General features: G+C 37.6%; 1 protein-coding gene across 1 annotated transcript; it reads right to left on the reverse strand.

Annotated features, from left to right (window-relative positions):
• Positions 1-1057: 1057 nt before the first annotated feature.
• LOC145784749 (ADP-ribosylation factor-like protein 6-interacting protein 1) lies at positions 1058-4263 on the reverse strand. Its single transcript, XM_082596600.1, has one exon. The coding sequence runs from the start codon at positions 4224-4226 to the stop codon at positions 3642-3644; it is 585 nt and encodes a 194-aa protein (XP_082452726.1). The 5' UTR covers positions 4227-4263; the 3' UTR covers positions 1058-3641.
• Positions 4264-16417: the final 12154 nt, after the last annotated feature.

The raw sequence follows: 16417 nt of genomic DNA on the forward strand, positions 1-16417 counted from the left end.
AGGCAGCTCAATTTATTGTTGTGCGACAGGAAAATGTAACCACGCCCTAGATGTGCATGTAAAAATGCATCACATCTTTTGCTTTAGATCAATACAGCTTATGCTCTAATGTGGTGGTCAATATTAATCTCTTTAGCCAATCACAAATTTGACGTAGATAATCATTGTATTTTCAACTATGTTCACAATGAATATTAACATTTCAATTTATCATTTTATTTTTCGTCATTAACGCACCTAGACCTAGCCTACTTTAGGCAACTGCTTAATGCTGTATACCTACGAATACTGCATAGCAGACAGACATTTCTGAATATTTCATGAAAAGCTGATAACCAAAAATCTCGACAAGACTTTCAAGAGCCGGGGTACTTGACCACTGGTGCGAGCATCGTACCAGACCACGATGCTGAAACATTGGGGTCAAGACCACGTTCATCTTTCTAGATTGTGCTACGACTTTTACTTCGGTTCTAAGAAGGAGTGTGGAAAACTGGTTGGTGAATTGGTGATATAAGTGGTGCCAACAAGGAAAAGGGTTTGAGAATTACGGTTCCTGAGAATACATAAATGTTAACAGGATATACTGCAACGATTTAAGCTGGACTCGTTGAACCAATGGCTAAGATGTCCGTAAGATGCACGCCAGGTACAAGGATAACCCAGATCAGGCCAGCAATATCGGGCGTGAACAACTTAATTCAGTCTCAGTTTTAACATTCGCGTTTTGTCGCTTTTATCTCTTTTAGACCTTTGCTATGTTGACATGTATTGTTTTCGCTGTGATGGTCAGAAACAAAAACAACTGAAGATTGTCCTTCATTCGACCGCGACCGATCGATGATGAAATACAGCTAAACCAGCAATGGCACTTCAGCCGATGGGCATTGGTAACCTCAGTGACTGTCACCCACTTGAGTCGGCATAGCATAGCAAGCAAGCTTACGCTTCGAAAAGCAAAAAAGTTATCCAGTTCAAAGATAAATGTAATTTATATTACATACTTCTTAGCGTACAAAATGATTACTCTCTGAGTCTCTGTACAAACTCGACAGTCTGCAAGTCTTTTTATTTATTCGAAAGACAATGTAGCAAACCTACAACAAGCAAACATAAAAATGACAGCACGAATGATGTGTATATCAGGTATGACGATGATAGGCTATGTCGTTTACAATATTTCAGTAAACATACTGCACGCATGTCACCAACCGTTTAGTGACAACAAAATCTCCTTGAAAATCCATAAACAAAACACGAAAGGTCGCGGTATTTGCAAAATCGCATGCCACAAGCACATCATTGCAAAGTCAAACAGCTTCTAAAAGATTAAAACATCCATTAATAACTGCAAGACAATACCCTCGCATGTAAATGTTGCGTACGAATAAAATTTGTTACATCTGACTGGATTTCCGCTATGGAATCGGTGAGATATAGAGATTGCCTCAATATGAACGTTGAAAACATGCAAAACAAAGAAAAATTTGCATTTTTTTGCAATGTAGACTAAGTGACGATCAGTAGATCAACAAATTTTGATTCGGACATGCATAACTCTGATCAATTTGTTCGTATCAATGACTTTCTGTCTTTCATGTGGTGAATGCCAATCTGTGTTGGTCAGTTTCAACTCGTGATGGTTGCACACAAGAGAAAAAGTATTTTTTTGCTTACATTGTCACAGAATTTCAAATTATCTGCAGAAGTCCTATCCATTTAATCATAAAGTAAGACAGTATTAAAACCGCATTTAAAACTGACCTGTCTTCGAAATCCATTTTCAAACACATAAAATACCACATGCAATTATGAAATGCATTCGCACAATTAAAACTTCTTCAGTTTGATTGAGGCAAGACCAGGAACAAAGCAACATAGCAAACGAACAAACCATGCTTCTGCGACTAGAATGAAATGTTTAAGAAAAATCCTCTTTTCACAACTGATTGAATGAACCAATGATTCAAGCTTCCTTTAAAACTGTACAAAATTGAAAAAATAGCAGTCGTTTCAGTATTAAAATGAGGTGATATATATTTCGAGAACGCACTAATACAAGCCAATCTACAATAGTAGCAGGAGACGCAACGTCTGGAAACAAGTTTAGAAAAGGCGACTGGAGTGGATACGTTGTTTACTTCAGCTCTTTTTAAAACCACACTACGGAATATTCCAAGTGAAACCGCTCAAAATACCTTGAATTATTTATGTGTTGTGCAATAGTGGAAGATGAGAGTATTTTGTGAAGAAAAAAATACTGCAACCCAATTACCCATTTTGCGGTATTTAGACATGCAAAAATCGAAATCTCGTTACTATGAGGGCAAGTTTTCATGAAGGATTTAAAAAAATTACACAGTGAGAATTGATGCAAAAGCATAGACGACTGCACTACAGTTGAGTCTACACCTTTTCCTTCAGCATTGTGTTATCCACAGTTCCGACTTTAAAACAGGCAAAAAAATCTGCACAAATCATCCAACACATGATACTTCTTATACTTAAACAATAGTTCCTTGGCAAGACGTCAGCAAACTTTAAAACAAATCACACTTAAATATTTTTCAAACTATAGCAAATTAGATTAATGTCAGGAGCTGATTTTTTTTTGTAATCTGAAACAGTGCCGGGATAGCTGTGTCATGATTTCATTTATAAAGAGAGCAGCTGACTCGAAAACTAATATGTCTCTTGTCTGTTGTATCGTATCTGCGATCGCAGTGTACTGCATGTTCTCACAATGGGCGCAAAATAAAACATGATTATTATTACGCCAACTCAAACCATAAATTCTGACCGTGTAATTTGTGTTTAAAACCCTAGCAGAACACTATTGCCAAGAATGCGATGAATGGCAAGAAAAAATATGTAATCCCTCCAAAAATAAGGTTTAATACTATTTCTTATTTTGTGGATTGAAGAAATTACAAAGCATTGCAATTTCCTCAAGAAAACTATAGGTTTCATAAAGAACATTTAATTGGGCTGAGAACAGCTCTTCTGGATTTTTGTTTCAAATGAAACTAAATCATGACTTGGTCTGACAAAAACGATAAAATGCACATTTTTGCAGCAGTCGTAACAAAGTACACCCAAATAACTCCTATAGATACAGAATTATGAAATGCAACATAACATTAATGTGATAACCATCATTTTCGACATGAAAGCTTTTTAAAAGATATAATCCTGTAGGCTTGCTTTTTCAACATTAGTTATACCAATAAATTGGTCCATAATTGTTGTAAAAAAAACATTCCAGTCACCATCTGAAAATGGTAAATAAAAGCTATTTTAATAAGCCATCAGCATAATAATGGATTATTTCTGCTGCACTGTTCCAGAAAGAATTCAAAACTGTTGTTTCAATGATGTTAATCCTGTCGCAATGTTTCATAGAAGTTTATGAAGTAAGAAGTTTGAAAAGATGTTTTTGATCAATTGATCATTTCTCTCATAATGGTCTTCTTTCAACTGCACTTTCTCAACGTCAGTTGATGATTTTTCCACACATCTAAACACTTTGATGCAATATTGATACAACACTACACAACTAGCTATAATACAACTGGATGACTGACATGTATGTTGAAGCTTGAGCAGCAATCACTTCAATTTTGTCTGCACAAGAATGGCTGTTAATCTTTGTTCTTTTTGCCAAACCTTCCAACCACAGAAGAACCTTTCTTCAGCAAGCCATGATAGGCCAGACCAGGCAAAGTCGTAACAATAAGAACAGCGAAGTAGAGAAGCATCAAATTGTGCATTTGGTTCCCCAACCATACCAGTATGCTCAAAGTGATGGTGATAAGAGCAAGGTACAGAATCGGACTGGTATCTTTCAATTTGAAAAGGCTCGAGATAGTTTTGTAAGTTGATCTTTTCACGTCCGAGAGAGCATGACAGGCATCAGAAAATTCTTTTTCTTTGTTGGAATTCCAACTCGATTCTGGAAAAACCATCGGAGAAATAAACGGGATCACATAATCACAGATGCAGACGATCAACAGTGCCATCGACACTCCTGTAATTAGTGAAGGATCCATGTACCAGATAAAGAGAAATAGCAATGATATGATTCCAATTACTATGCCAGGATAATATGGTTTTTCCCACTTCAGTAATTTACTGCAAACGACAAATATTTCCCTCCATCCTTTCAGGTTGGACTTTATTCCTCTTGTAGTAGAATCTCCAGAACTGGAAAAACTGTCTGCATCCATTGTGAATATGTTTTAAAATTTAAATGAGTAATCTTCAAACAACCTGCAGCAAAAAAAAATTAAAAAAATATATTTAAAAACTGCTAGCCAATAGTTTTTCATAAGAAAACATTAATAGCGGTTTATTAGCAATATGTAAACAAGCAAAAATAAAGTATATATATATATAATATTGAAACAATGAAAACTATTAATACTACAAAAAGTGCTCAATGCCAAGCAAAAAGGCAAAGCAGAGCGAATTAAATCAAATGTAGTTATTACTATCTGAAGCCTTTACAAATTGTTTCACCTAACGGATCATCAGAAGGTCTTATTCAAAATAAGACCTTCTGATGATCCGTTAGGTGAAACAATTTGTAAAGGCTTCAGATAGTAATAACTACATTTGATTTATATATAATATTGTGTAAATAGCATGAGTAGCCAAGTTAAATGAAATATGGTTTTTAAACACATGGACAGTCACAAGTTCAGACATATAGTTCATGAGCATATTTGCAACCACCTTTTTAAGGACCTCTAAAAATTGTATTTGTTAACTTAAACAGTTACTCTTTTTTATTAAAAAGATATTTTCATACTCTTAAGTGTGTAATAATTTGGTGGTATTGTTGTGTATATTAAAATTTCAATATGCGCAAGCACATTTTGTGATTACTGTTACAATTCAAAACACCACTGTCATTCTGTCGGAAAAATTCTGCACAATCCGCCTAATAAAACGATCCATAAAAAACATGTGGTAAATAATGCGATGACAGCAACAACACACAGACCCTGATAAAAGTACTTATATTTTTATACGCTTGACAGACAAGATGTAATTTTTTTATAAAAAAACAGGGTTTTTTTAAAAACGTATTTATATATACCGTTTTTCATTGTGTTGGAAGCCTGTTGGAATTATTTTCAAAAGCAAAACATTTACAAATTTGACTGGTGGACGCAATTACTCTGATGGTCGCAAATACGCACATTGACCCTATATAGTACATATGCATTTGGTGCTTTGTAACATCATCAAGGCCAATGCAAGATTAGAAACCCATGCTGTCTGTTTGCAAGACGGTAATATTACTCAAATTCTAACTCAATGTTTGATTTTCCAGCTATCTTGCAACATATTTACAAATTATGAGAATGGTTTGTATATTTTTTATATTATGATAACTGATAAGTAATTAAGGGCAGGCTATTTAAAACTAATTTTCTTTAGAATAAAAAACACAAAATAAAATTTTATAATGATAAATTTACGAAAGTGTTAGGATTAGGAATAAGATTAGGGTTTTGATCTTTGCCCAGGACTAAAAAACATTTCCAAACTACAAGTTTTTGTTTTCAACAGCTTTAAACTGTTCTCAAATTAGGGCAGAATTCCTTATCTGGCAACACTATTGAGACTATTATTACACTAGTATATATTGTAAATATAGCTGCAGCCTAAATTTACAAGAGCAACATCATATATAATTTTTTCATAAATGAACACTTGTCTGGTTAATTAATCAGGTGGCCCGCTTGGGTAGACAGTACCCTAGTAAGTAAGTAAAGGTCCCTTACTCAGATACGATACGGTACCGGTACTGAGCTTTGGGGAATGAGAAGATAAGGTTCTTATTATACTAAGCCTTCGGCACTAAGGAGAGTAGAGTGACCAGTTCCTTTCTCTCGGTCGCCTTTACTTCAGCAACTACGCCCACCCAATTTATTACACCCTGGGTAGAGGTGAGCGGTGTTTGTCAACAACCAGCTGAAGACGGGAGTCGAACCAGGTTTGCATAATTGGAAAGCCAACGCCTTATCCGTTGCACCATCCCATCGGTAGACAGTAGGCCAGTTTTAATTCACACAGTTGGCCAAAGATTTAGAAATTTTGTTAACACTCTGGATAGGTGTTCTTTTAATTTTTTTGTTTGATACCGGTAACAAGTTTTTGGTCATATATATCACTACAAAATATGTTTTCTTAAAGTCAGCTTAGACAAAAAAATAGGCCAGATGACAAAAATTAAAGACAACCTTTACAATAAAGCAGTCACCAAATTAAATAAAATGAAAATATTAAACTCTATGAGTGAGATTTTAGAGTCAAACGAGGTCCCCGCATAGCTATTGATTTATACGTTACAGTGTTTCATACAAAAATTAAGAGCACAAATAACTGTGTGCAATTCTTTTGTGATACATTTGTAATTTTTAAGATATCAAAGAGTCAGAAGCAATTTTTTTCTTTGTGGTGAAACCAAAGAAGCAGTGCTCATGACTTACCTCACAAAAGGTACGGTACCGTACATAGTCTATCAGGTTTAACAACAAAATAAAACAAACTTTCATCATAATTTTTTCTATTCTTTAACAATCACCACTGAGTTACCTTAAAATATTCGACATTTTAAACTTAGTCGAACCTTAAAGCTGTGATTGTGGCATTGCAAAATGCTTATGCACAATAACAAGTTAACAAAGACATTAATTATTGGGCATCAAGCAAACTGATTATCCTGCTTTGGTACTGGTATCACGCACGTTGTCGTTATAACGTCCACTATTTGTCGCTTCTGCCTTTTTCTAGACCTCTGCTATGTTAGCATGTATTGTTTATCGTTATGATGGTCAAAAATAAGAACAAACTGAACAGAAGCATTTGCAGTACGGCACGATGTTGCAGAAATAGCCACTTCATTCAATGATTGCTCATTTATCAATCTACAGTATTATATCATACCACTCAATGACAACTAATAGTATCAGACGAGTGAGGTGAAGCGCACACACCACGCTCAACCATTTTCGAAGTGGAAAACTGGAAAAGGATTTAAATGAAGTCACTTTGGAATTTGGGTTTCGCAAATCGCAACACCTATTTCCTAGTGTTGCCAAATAAAATTCCAAAAAAAAAACTTTGCTATCACCAGTAGCCTACACTTTTATTAAACCTTCTTATGATTTTACTGATGACCCAATAGGATGCGTAGTGTGATAAAATCAGGGATACCTAAACAAACCAGAATGCGAAATTAACGGATAGTCCGCTTAGGATCGTACCAACAGTAGGGCTATCATCATGTCGTGAAGTGCGCACGTCGTGGTAATAAGTGGTTTTGCCAACAGTAAGCAGATGCTAGACAGCAGTTCACGATTTGTTGTTCTTATGCACTGCCGTGCTAGAAGATCACAAGAATAAAGTAAAAGCCACAGCAACTTAATCAGAAGTCAGTCAGAATACCACTCCAAATTATTGTATCGTCTAACTTTATAGTTGCCTCCCTGATGAGGTCTGATTGCCATCGTACGGTATATCAAATTACCGTCTTCATTATAATAATTCTATGTATGCTGTTATCTAGTTTTGATGGCTGACATGTCATCTGCTTGCTTTTATCGTTCTGAATGCTTTCAGTTCTTCTAACTTGTAACACTACCGTACCATTGTCTGTAAAGTTGTAAGAGTAGATATCCTATTTAGTGAGATTTTGTGCATTTGCAGTTTGTGTATTATTTCGTTGTTTTTCATTGTTATTTCGTTGTTATTGTTCGTTATTTGTGCATTTGCAGTTTGTGTTTTATTTCGTTGTTTTGGATATGGACAGTTTAGTCTGGTGCAAATAAATACTATTATTTAAAATGGCAGACCGAAGGGGGGTTGTCAGTGCCTTTTGAATTCTGTTTTGCCTTAACTATGCAAGCTGTAGGCTACGATGCTTTAGCCTACTGCTATCATATCGGATGAAGGTTCCAAATCCAAAATGATGTCAGTTACTAATCAGCGCTCTGCACAGGAATAGCAACAGTAAAAAAATGTTGCACACGAGTCTACCCATTATTGTGCTATGATAGCCTACGCCAGAACTGCGTAAAAGGACAAATAATTTTGAACTAATTTTGGAGATAGTTTTTAACAGTTTTGCCAAAAACGAACTCAAACGGTTCAATGCACTAAAATATGAAGCACCAGGAGTGATGGCTAGAAAGCTTCGAAAAGTTACGAGTGCCAGCTCCAACAAACCTGCCGCTTAAACCTCTAGGTTTTCGTAACTTATTCGATTTGTTGTGTTTTTAATTTTCTAACAAATGGTTTTTCTCCCTTATTTGACTTTTGAATTATTGTTTTTGTACTAGTTTGTTGGTGTAAAAAATTGTAGTCAACCAATATTGCTTCCAGTCTATGCAATACCAGTAGCCTATTTGTTAATATATGGCGCTGTTAAAACAAAATAAATTGACTTGACTTGACTATTAGTGTTTCTAGAATGTTTGAAACAAAAACTGAAGTACGGTAACCTAAGTTCTGCATCAGAGAGAGAGTGTGAGAAAGAAACCTTTTATTTTGTCTGCTGCGAAAAATAGTAGGCTATACGGTACAAATATAAATCGGTAGCCTACAAATATATTCAACAACAGACAGGAAGCAGCGAAAGACTATATTAGTCATCGAGTCAGCTGCTTCCCGTGTTTTTAATGTGACAAATATAAAGCATCGGCATTACGTTGCAAACAAGATAAGCATAAGCTCCGCAAAAATGTAAATAATAGGCCTTAATATACGATATCAGATATACGCTTAAAAACAGCTGCAGCGCTGTTTGGCGTTAGTCCAACTGTTGTTAAGCGGACAAACGGAGTAGGCCTATCGCATCCCGGTTTGTTAAGGTAGGCCTATCCTTGGATAAAATATTTAAAGCAAAGTAGGTAATAATTACACTCAATTAGAAAACTCAATTTTACTAACAAAGTTTTACCACCTAAGTGTGGCTTCGTCAATAGGCCTAGAATGCCAACAATCTGCAACAAACGAAAAATAAAAAAAATGATGCAATATTATTGACTGATTAAATCTTTATCCTCGGACTGGGAAAGCTTCTTGCAGAGCTTAATCCTGGCAGTTTCGCATGCTTGTAGAGGCTTTGAATCACTGACGCAGGCCCGGTCACCGAGATTGACAGAGTGAAGTTTCCGATTGTTGAAGTTTTGTTGCTGAGGAATTATTCCATCCATTAGATGCCGCTGAATGGAAAGCAGTCCTTAACGTGCGTTGCTCAAGCGCACACCCCGAGAGTCGAACCAGCGCCGCTGTTGATCTTGCAGTTTCTTCGTTCCAGAAGTGACGCGCTAACCAATTGAGCTATCGATTCACATAGCCTATCTGTAATGTAGAATGTTTGTTTCTACGTAGGCTACGACGCACACCATAGATAGACCTATAAGATCTCTTTCTTGTCGTCGGCGCCAATGTGTGAAACCGGGCTGGAGGCTTCCAACTCTACCAAGCCTTCTCCCGTTACCAGTGATATCATCGCCATTGGGCTTTGTTTGGTCCAGATCCAAATTGAGACAGAGGCTAACTTATTCGCTTGTTTGGTTGTTTAAAGTGGGTCGCGACTGCGCGAGGGCTACGCACACACTCTTGGCCAGCTCCATGTCCACTGCAGTCCTATTATATTGCAACGTGCAGCTTCAGGGGAACTGGTTTCAACGGGCTGCCGGGTGCTCTGTTCATCGAGGCCCGCCTTACAGAATGCCTGCCCGTCAGACACTGCTGACCTCTTCCCAGGGATGTACGTATACGCCGCATACTTGCGGCGTAGACTTTTTGTTTGCGCTAAGGGAGCGTTCAAATATTACGTAACGCTGTTTTTCCGAATTTTTGACCCCCCCCCCTTCCCCATGTGACGTCAACGTAACGTTTTTGTCAAACCCCCCCTCCTCTACGTGACGCTTTTCCATTACAAAGCCCGTTTTGCCAGTTTATATCAAAATTATGACGTGGAAACACGTGCTGATAAAATATCTTGGTTTGTATGCACCTAAAGCTTACGTTTGAGACATAAAATTTTAGCTATAGGACTATTCTTTTTTTGGAATTAAAACGTTATGTAGCCTACCTACTGAAAACGTTTAGTAGCCCACCCGGTTCAACTCAATAGAACCACAGCTAACACATTCTCTACTCTCTATGTTCTCTACTTGAAGCTTTGCATAAGGTAATTAAATTATTAAACAGGGGTTCCTCGAGCTTTTGGAATGTCTCATTGGGTTCCGTTCCACCAAAAAGGTTGAAAACCACTGCTTTAAGTGATACTTTTATTTGCAATTTATTTAAAATAACACTTTCTAAACCGGTCAAAATTTTCAGCCATAAAAAGGGCCAAATAAGGCCAGATTTTCTTGCCTTATTTGCATCAATTTTTTTTAAGCCAACTGCAATTTAAAAAGGCCAGATTTTTGGAATTTGGCCTAAAAAAGGGCCATCTGGCAACCCTAATGTTGTTCACTCACATCAAAGCAAGCTTTGTGATGTAGGCTAAGAATGCTGCCTTGCAATTTCGCAATGCGAGGTTTTGAGCACTTAGAACCTGTATGGAATTACTGTACGAGTGTACAGGAATTACAGTAGGCTACCGTACGGTAGTTGATACTTGATGGAGATTTTGTTGGTGCTGAATAGGTGCTGTTGGATATGCTTTCAGCTTAATTTAGTATCCAAACGACGATACCAGCCAGCACAAATAAACTACCGTACTCGTAAGCGTTACGTAAAGTTTTGCTTGAAACCCCTCCCCCCCCCGATGTGACGCTACCGTAACGCTTTTCCTTTTCATAACCCCCCTCCCCCTCGATAGCGTTACGTAATATTTGAACGGTCCCTAACGCTTGCGGCCACATTTTTTTTGGATACTTTGCGCTTGAGGCTACGCCGTAAAGTTTTCGCGTTTTTTTAGCGCATAGCGTCAACGCATACTTTTTAATATATTTTTTTCTCTACAACACGCCAATACCTTCCAGCGCTGCAGTTGAAAGAATGTTTTCAATGGGCAAAGACATATTGGAACCAAAACACAGCAAAATGTCAGATGAACACTTTCAGATGCTTGTGTTTCTTCGTGGAAATTCAGCATAAAACTTGTTTGTTTCGAGTGGTTTATACCGTGTGAATGTTTGGCACCTAGCAAACAAAATTAGTTTACGCTAGTGTATGCGCTGACGTTGATGCCGCCAACTTGTTTTACAAGTTGCGTTGACGCATACGGCGTATGTTTTTTCGAACGTTTGCGTTTACGCTGACGGCGTCAATATTTTTTGTATGCGCGTACATCACTGCCTCTTCCGCCAAAAAAATTGCCGTTGGGGACTTTTTCGTGTGTCTATTAGCCCCAGGAGTTTCTAGGTGTGAGCCTAGTTTTCAGCCTGAGTTCACCTCTACACCGCGTTGAGGCATCTCCATAGAGATGGGTGGTCACAACGGTAAACCATAATCTCTTCGTGGGAAAATTGTAGCATAAAGTTCCCGGATCCGTTCGTCTGTATGTGATGACCGAAAGAAACACTCTTCTGAAAACGTCTATTCAAGAATTGCATTTCTGTAAAATTAGCCTCAAGGCTGTCGAAATTGGGACGCAACACCGTACGCCACTAAAACTTGTCCCTACAATACAAATTACTGAGATAAAGACGGAAATTTCGTCCAGCTGACAAGCACTGAGCAAAACAGTTAAATATGCGACCAACTTTTCAAGCAACAATTTTAAAATGACGAGAATAGATTGCAATATTTCAAACGCACGCAAGCAGTTTCTGTGACATAATAATGATAAGCATTATGAAGCCGTTCAAACACCCGTTGAATTTGGCTTACACCATATATCGTAATTCAAGATTTAACGATTATGTAATGTTTCACAGGTGTGACAAAGGTGATGCAATCTTTGCTTATTTCTACCAACAGTCCATAACGTAAGACGTCAGGTTCAGTAGACAACGGTTCTATGTGACGTTTGATTTGAAAATTGTCCGTAACAATGGGGCCTGAACAAAGTCAGCTCCATAGACACTCCGATATAAGATGAAGATCGGAGATGAACGATCGGAGAAGATGAACATTAGATAAGTAGGCTACTGTATTGTAGCCTATCGTTGAACCAACCATAGGCCTATATAGTAAGGCTGTCCAACCTTTGTGGCCAAAGGGCCACATGCTGTTTACGAATGATTGTAACAGATGAAGGTAACGGGTGTTAGTAGCAGATGGGTGATAAGAATAGGGCTGACGGAGGCGCTGTGATCCACCGATGACAGAAGGTAGTTGGAGTGGACTACAATCATCTGTTAACATGAGGAAGCAGAAGAAAATTGACAGAGTAGGCCTACCGTACTATGTTTTGCTGGCTAACAACGGAGGATGACAAAGTTGGAAGTCATCCTAACTAACTGAATAGGCTACATAGATCAGACACTGTGTTAGACGTGGCGATGTAGGCTGCCCTAATAGGCTAGGCTACACCTGGCGATGTAGGCTACCCAGACTACCAAGCCAAGGCACACGTCTATCAAGTTGTTTCAATTTGAAAATAAAGAGTTGACACAAGCAAAAGAATTTATATCATGTTAAGCAATTTTGACGTCAGAATTTCTGTAAGGTTAAAAATTTAATACGTGAGGGTACTGGACTGTATTGAAGAATACAATAAAAAGCAGGAGTGTGCAACGTGCGGCCCGCGGGCCAAATGCGGCCCGCGAAGATGTTCCAATTTTGAATTGTGTGCGGCCCGTGAAACGTGTTCTTCATTGTGGAGTGGATTATTGTAGATTTTGCACCTTCTGTTAACCATTTTAGAAAATTCCCACCGGCCACCGCTAATCCATTGTACACGTATTTAATTATTTGGAATGTAAAAATGTATGGTCACAAAAAAGGCATTATGAACAAAATGACGACTTATAATAATAATAATAAGATTCGTGTTTTTATTTACGCCCATTGCGATAACATACCGTACACTGCGATCACAGATGCGATACAACAGACGACAGGAAGCAGCGAAGTTACATATAGTCTTCTAGTCAGCTGCTCCCCTTATTTTGACTTGTCATTAGGCTAAGTATCTTCGCCGAGACACTGCCGCGTGCTCTGAAGCGGTGTCGAACCCACGTCCTTTCGAAAGCTCTGGAAAGCTCACGTACAGACAGGAAATCCTTTCCACTTTCCAACTTTGAGAGACTATGGAATGCATCCTAAGAAAAGTGAATTTGCAGACCAACTTGAAAATTTATTGTATGAATTTGGCACGTTTCAAAGACTTCAAATCTCATGAACATTCATTTGGTATATTCGCTTCGCCATTAATAAACACAGACATTAATAAAGCACCAGCAAATATAACTTGAACTGATTGATTTTCAAGAGAAAACAGATTTTAAAGCAAAGTAAGTTATTTAGAAATGAATCTTGGCGATTTTTACCCAAAACATCTCAACTAAGATAACTTTTCACATTTAAAAAAATCCATGGCTTCAAAAATGGCTCTTTTTGGCTCAACGTAGGCTATTTGTGCGAACAATTTTTTTCTAAAATGGGCGTCATGAAATCTCCCTATCGGACGATTCTGACAGACGAACACTTGGAAAATGGACTTGAATTGCGAGCACTTCCATTAAAGTAAATTTGGAAAAAAGCCGTCGGGAAAAGAAGCCAGCTGCAAACTTCTCACTGAACTCGTTTAAAGACGGTGTGACAATAAATTTGAATAACAGTTTTCTTCAAAAATTTATGCGTCTTAACTTATTTCTGCAAGGAGATAATTCCTAATAATCCATAAGAATAACATGAATAACAAAAAAACTACTTTTTTGTGCCTGCCAGTACTAGAAATCATATGTTAAATAAACGTGCGGCCGCGGTTTCCCCTCGTTATTTATATCTGGCCCTTCTGTAATAAAGGTTGCACACCCCTGATATAAAGTGTATAACAGGGCTTCCCAAACTTTTTTGCTTTCGACCCCTTTTAATCTCCTAAAATTTTTGCGACCCCTTGCGATTAAAATGACGAACAGTGCGAAACATAGGCTACATTTGTGATATTTATTGAAAGGCTTCATCATCATTATCAGCCATTGTTGTTCCACTGCAGGATGAAGGCCTTCCCCATATCTTTATAAGTTTGTCTGTCTTTGCACGTTTGAGTCCAGTGTTTGTCGAATTGGTAGAGATCAAAACTAAAAGGCTTAGGTTAGATCAAACCAAAAACAATTTACCGGCACTCAACTCACTTTGTTTTTATTTATTTCTGACCATCACAACAAAGCATATGGGTAGCCTACTGGAAACAAAAAAGCAAACACATTTATTCAATGTGATGGGTGTGACTGCCTTCTGCTACAAAGCAAGTCCACCCGTGGCTCAATGTTAGTTAAAGCTGGTCCCAAGAGGGTTTCAATGTTGGTTAGGTTGGAACGGTAGGCGAAGTGAGAACATTTCAGATAAATCATTTTGAAATTTTGGTATCCAGATGTTCAATTTAAGATTTCAATGCAAAATATTGATGTTTTCTCCTAGGAGGGACAAATTAAATTCGTTCAGTTTTTCAAGCAAATCTGACATCCCAGCCTCATGGGCGAAACACGTGTCTATCGCTGTCAATTCTTGCTACAAATCGGCTGCCGAGAAACATATTGTTGATTGGATGGTCTGAATGGCTAGCGTGGAAGCTACACCGTTATGGTTGGCGAATCGCAGCTGCTCGCTGTACTAGTGAGTGCTCAGCCTTGTGCTGATAGCCGGGAAGAACGCCCCTTTCTTCACAATGAATTATATTCTGTTGGAAAAATCACGATTTCGGTTTTCAACATTACTTGGCTAGCCATTTTAAAGCTTTGACTTTGGAAAGCCACCTCACTTCACGATGCAGTAAAGGAGTTTTTAACGTCTATTGAATTTGACCTCATAAATTTTCAAAAATACGGGCAGCCTATTGAGTGAGCGCCTCTTAATAAAGTTAATAACTGACACAGCATCTTGCACAGAAGTATTAATATGCAGTAGCCACCTTCTGCAAATTGGTATACTTTCTGCGACCCCTGAATTTCTTTGCGTGACCCCCAGTTTGGGAAGCCCTGGTTTATAATCGTATACATAGGCTAACATCTTGAACATGACCACTCAAAAAAAACCCCAAAGGCAACTAAGTATGTTAATCTTTTATCGTCAATAAAAATTTAACGTTTATACTTCAATTTCAAAGTAATTCCTATCTTCTTTGTTTATCATGGCAGATGGTCAGTGAAAATCTTGCCCCTCCTGGAAAAAGCCTTGTGTTCCCTCCCTTGTAACCATAGCCGTACGAGCCAGGGGGGCAGCCGCCCCCCCTGTTGTTTCAAAACGTCGCGAATTCGGGCAAAATCTTGAAATTATTAGGACAAAAATTGATATATAAAAAGCTACAAAATTGCATAAAACTATAAATTAATATCTTTTACCTATCAAACTAAGTACAGCCTCTTATTTGCACAAGAAATGTGCCGCAAAATTGTCATTTGGCACACCCGCATTGTATTCCATGGTGATCAAATTGTAGTACGAAATGCATTTAACCAACTGCATCATGCCAATTTGGGCAGCCACCACAATATGTTTCTAATATTTTTGTGAAACTGCCCAAATCAAAACGCAAAATTTGCTATATAGCTAATTTTATTAATTTTTACAAATGCATCGTGTTGATTTGGGCAGCTGAAAACATGAAATTAGGCTATTTGATGAAACTGATTAGTCTGTTTATGCAACTGCCCAAATTAGCGGGAGGCAGTTTCCCCAAAATGAACAAATTCATTAATTTTTCCCATTTACATAACTGTATCGTTTAGATTTGGGCAACAAAAAATATGAAATTATCTGATCATAGTCTATTTATAAAACTGCCCAAATAGGCATGATGCAGTTGCCTCGGCATCAAAATTTACAAAGTCTTTAATTTTTTTCATAATATCAATAAATGCATCATCTTGATTTGGCCAACTACAAAATATGAATTTATATAAATCTGGTGAATAGCCTACTTTTATAAAACAATTCGGGTGGGGAGGTCACAGTACTTTTTCAACCATAAACAGACATAGCTAAGCAACACCACAACATTTAACAAAAACATGTTAAAACTGTTAAAAGTAATGTTAAGGTGTTGCTTAGCTTTGTTTATTTACTTTTATAAAAGGTTCTGCTACTATTCGGCAAGAGCCTTTTTTGGCGAGTTGCCTATTCGGCGATTTTTTGAAAATCCAACGACGCCTTCTGCAAATCCGATGATTGAATAATATTCAATATTCAGACATTGAATCAATGTAAATACGTACTGTTAGGCTAATTGGGTTGTTTGAATCCTACGTCACCGTCTGTACGCAAACTTAGAATACTG

Source organism: Aplidium turbinatum, chromosome 15 (assembly GCF_918807975.1).
Source record: "Aplidium turbinatum chromosome 15, kaAplTurb1.1, whole genome shotgun sequence".
NCBI classification, from domain to species: Eukaryota; Metazoa; Chordata; class Ascidiacea; order Aplousobranchia; family Polyclinidae; genus Aplidium; species Aplidium turbinatum.

What these genes read in the sequence shown, in the direction of transcription:
- LOC145784749 (XM_082596600.1), bottom strand. Translation starts at nt 4,226, where the DNA reads ATGGATGCAGACAGTTTTTCCAGTTCTGGAGATTCTACTACAAGAGGA.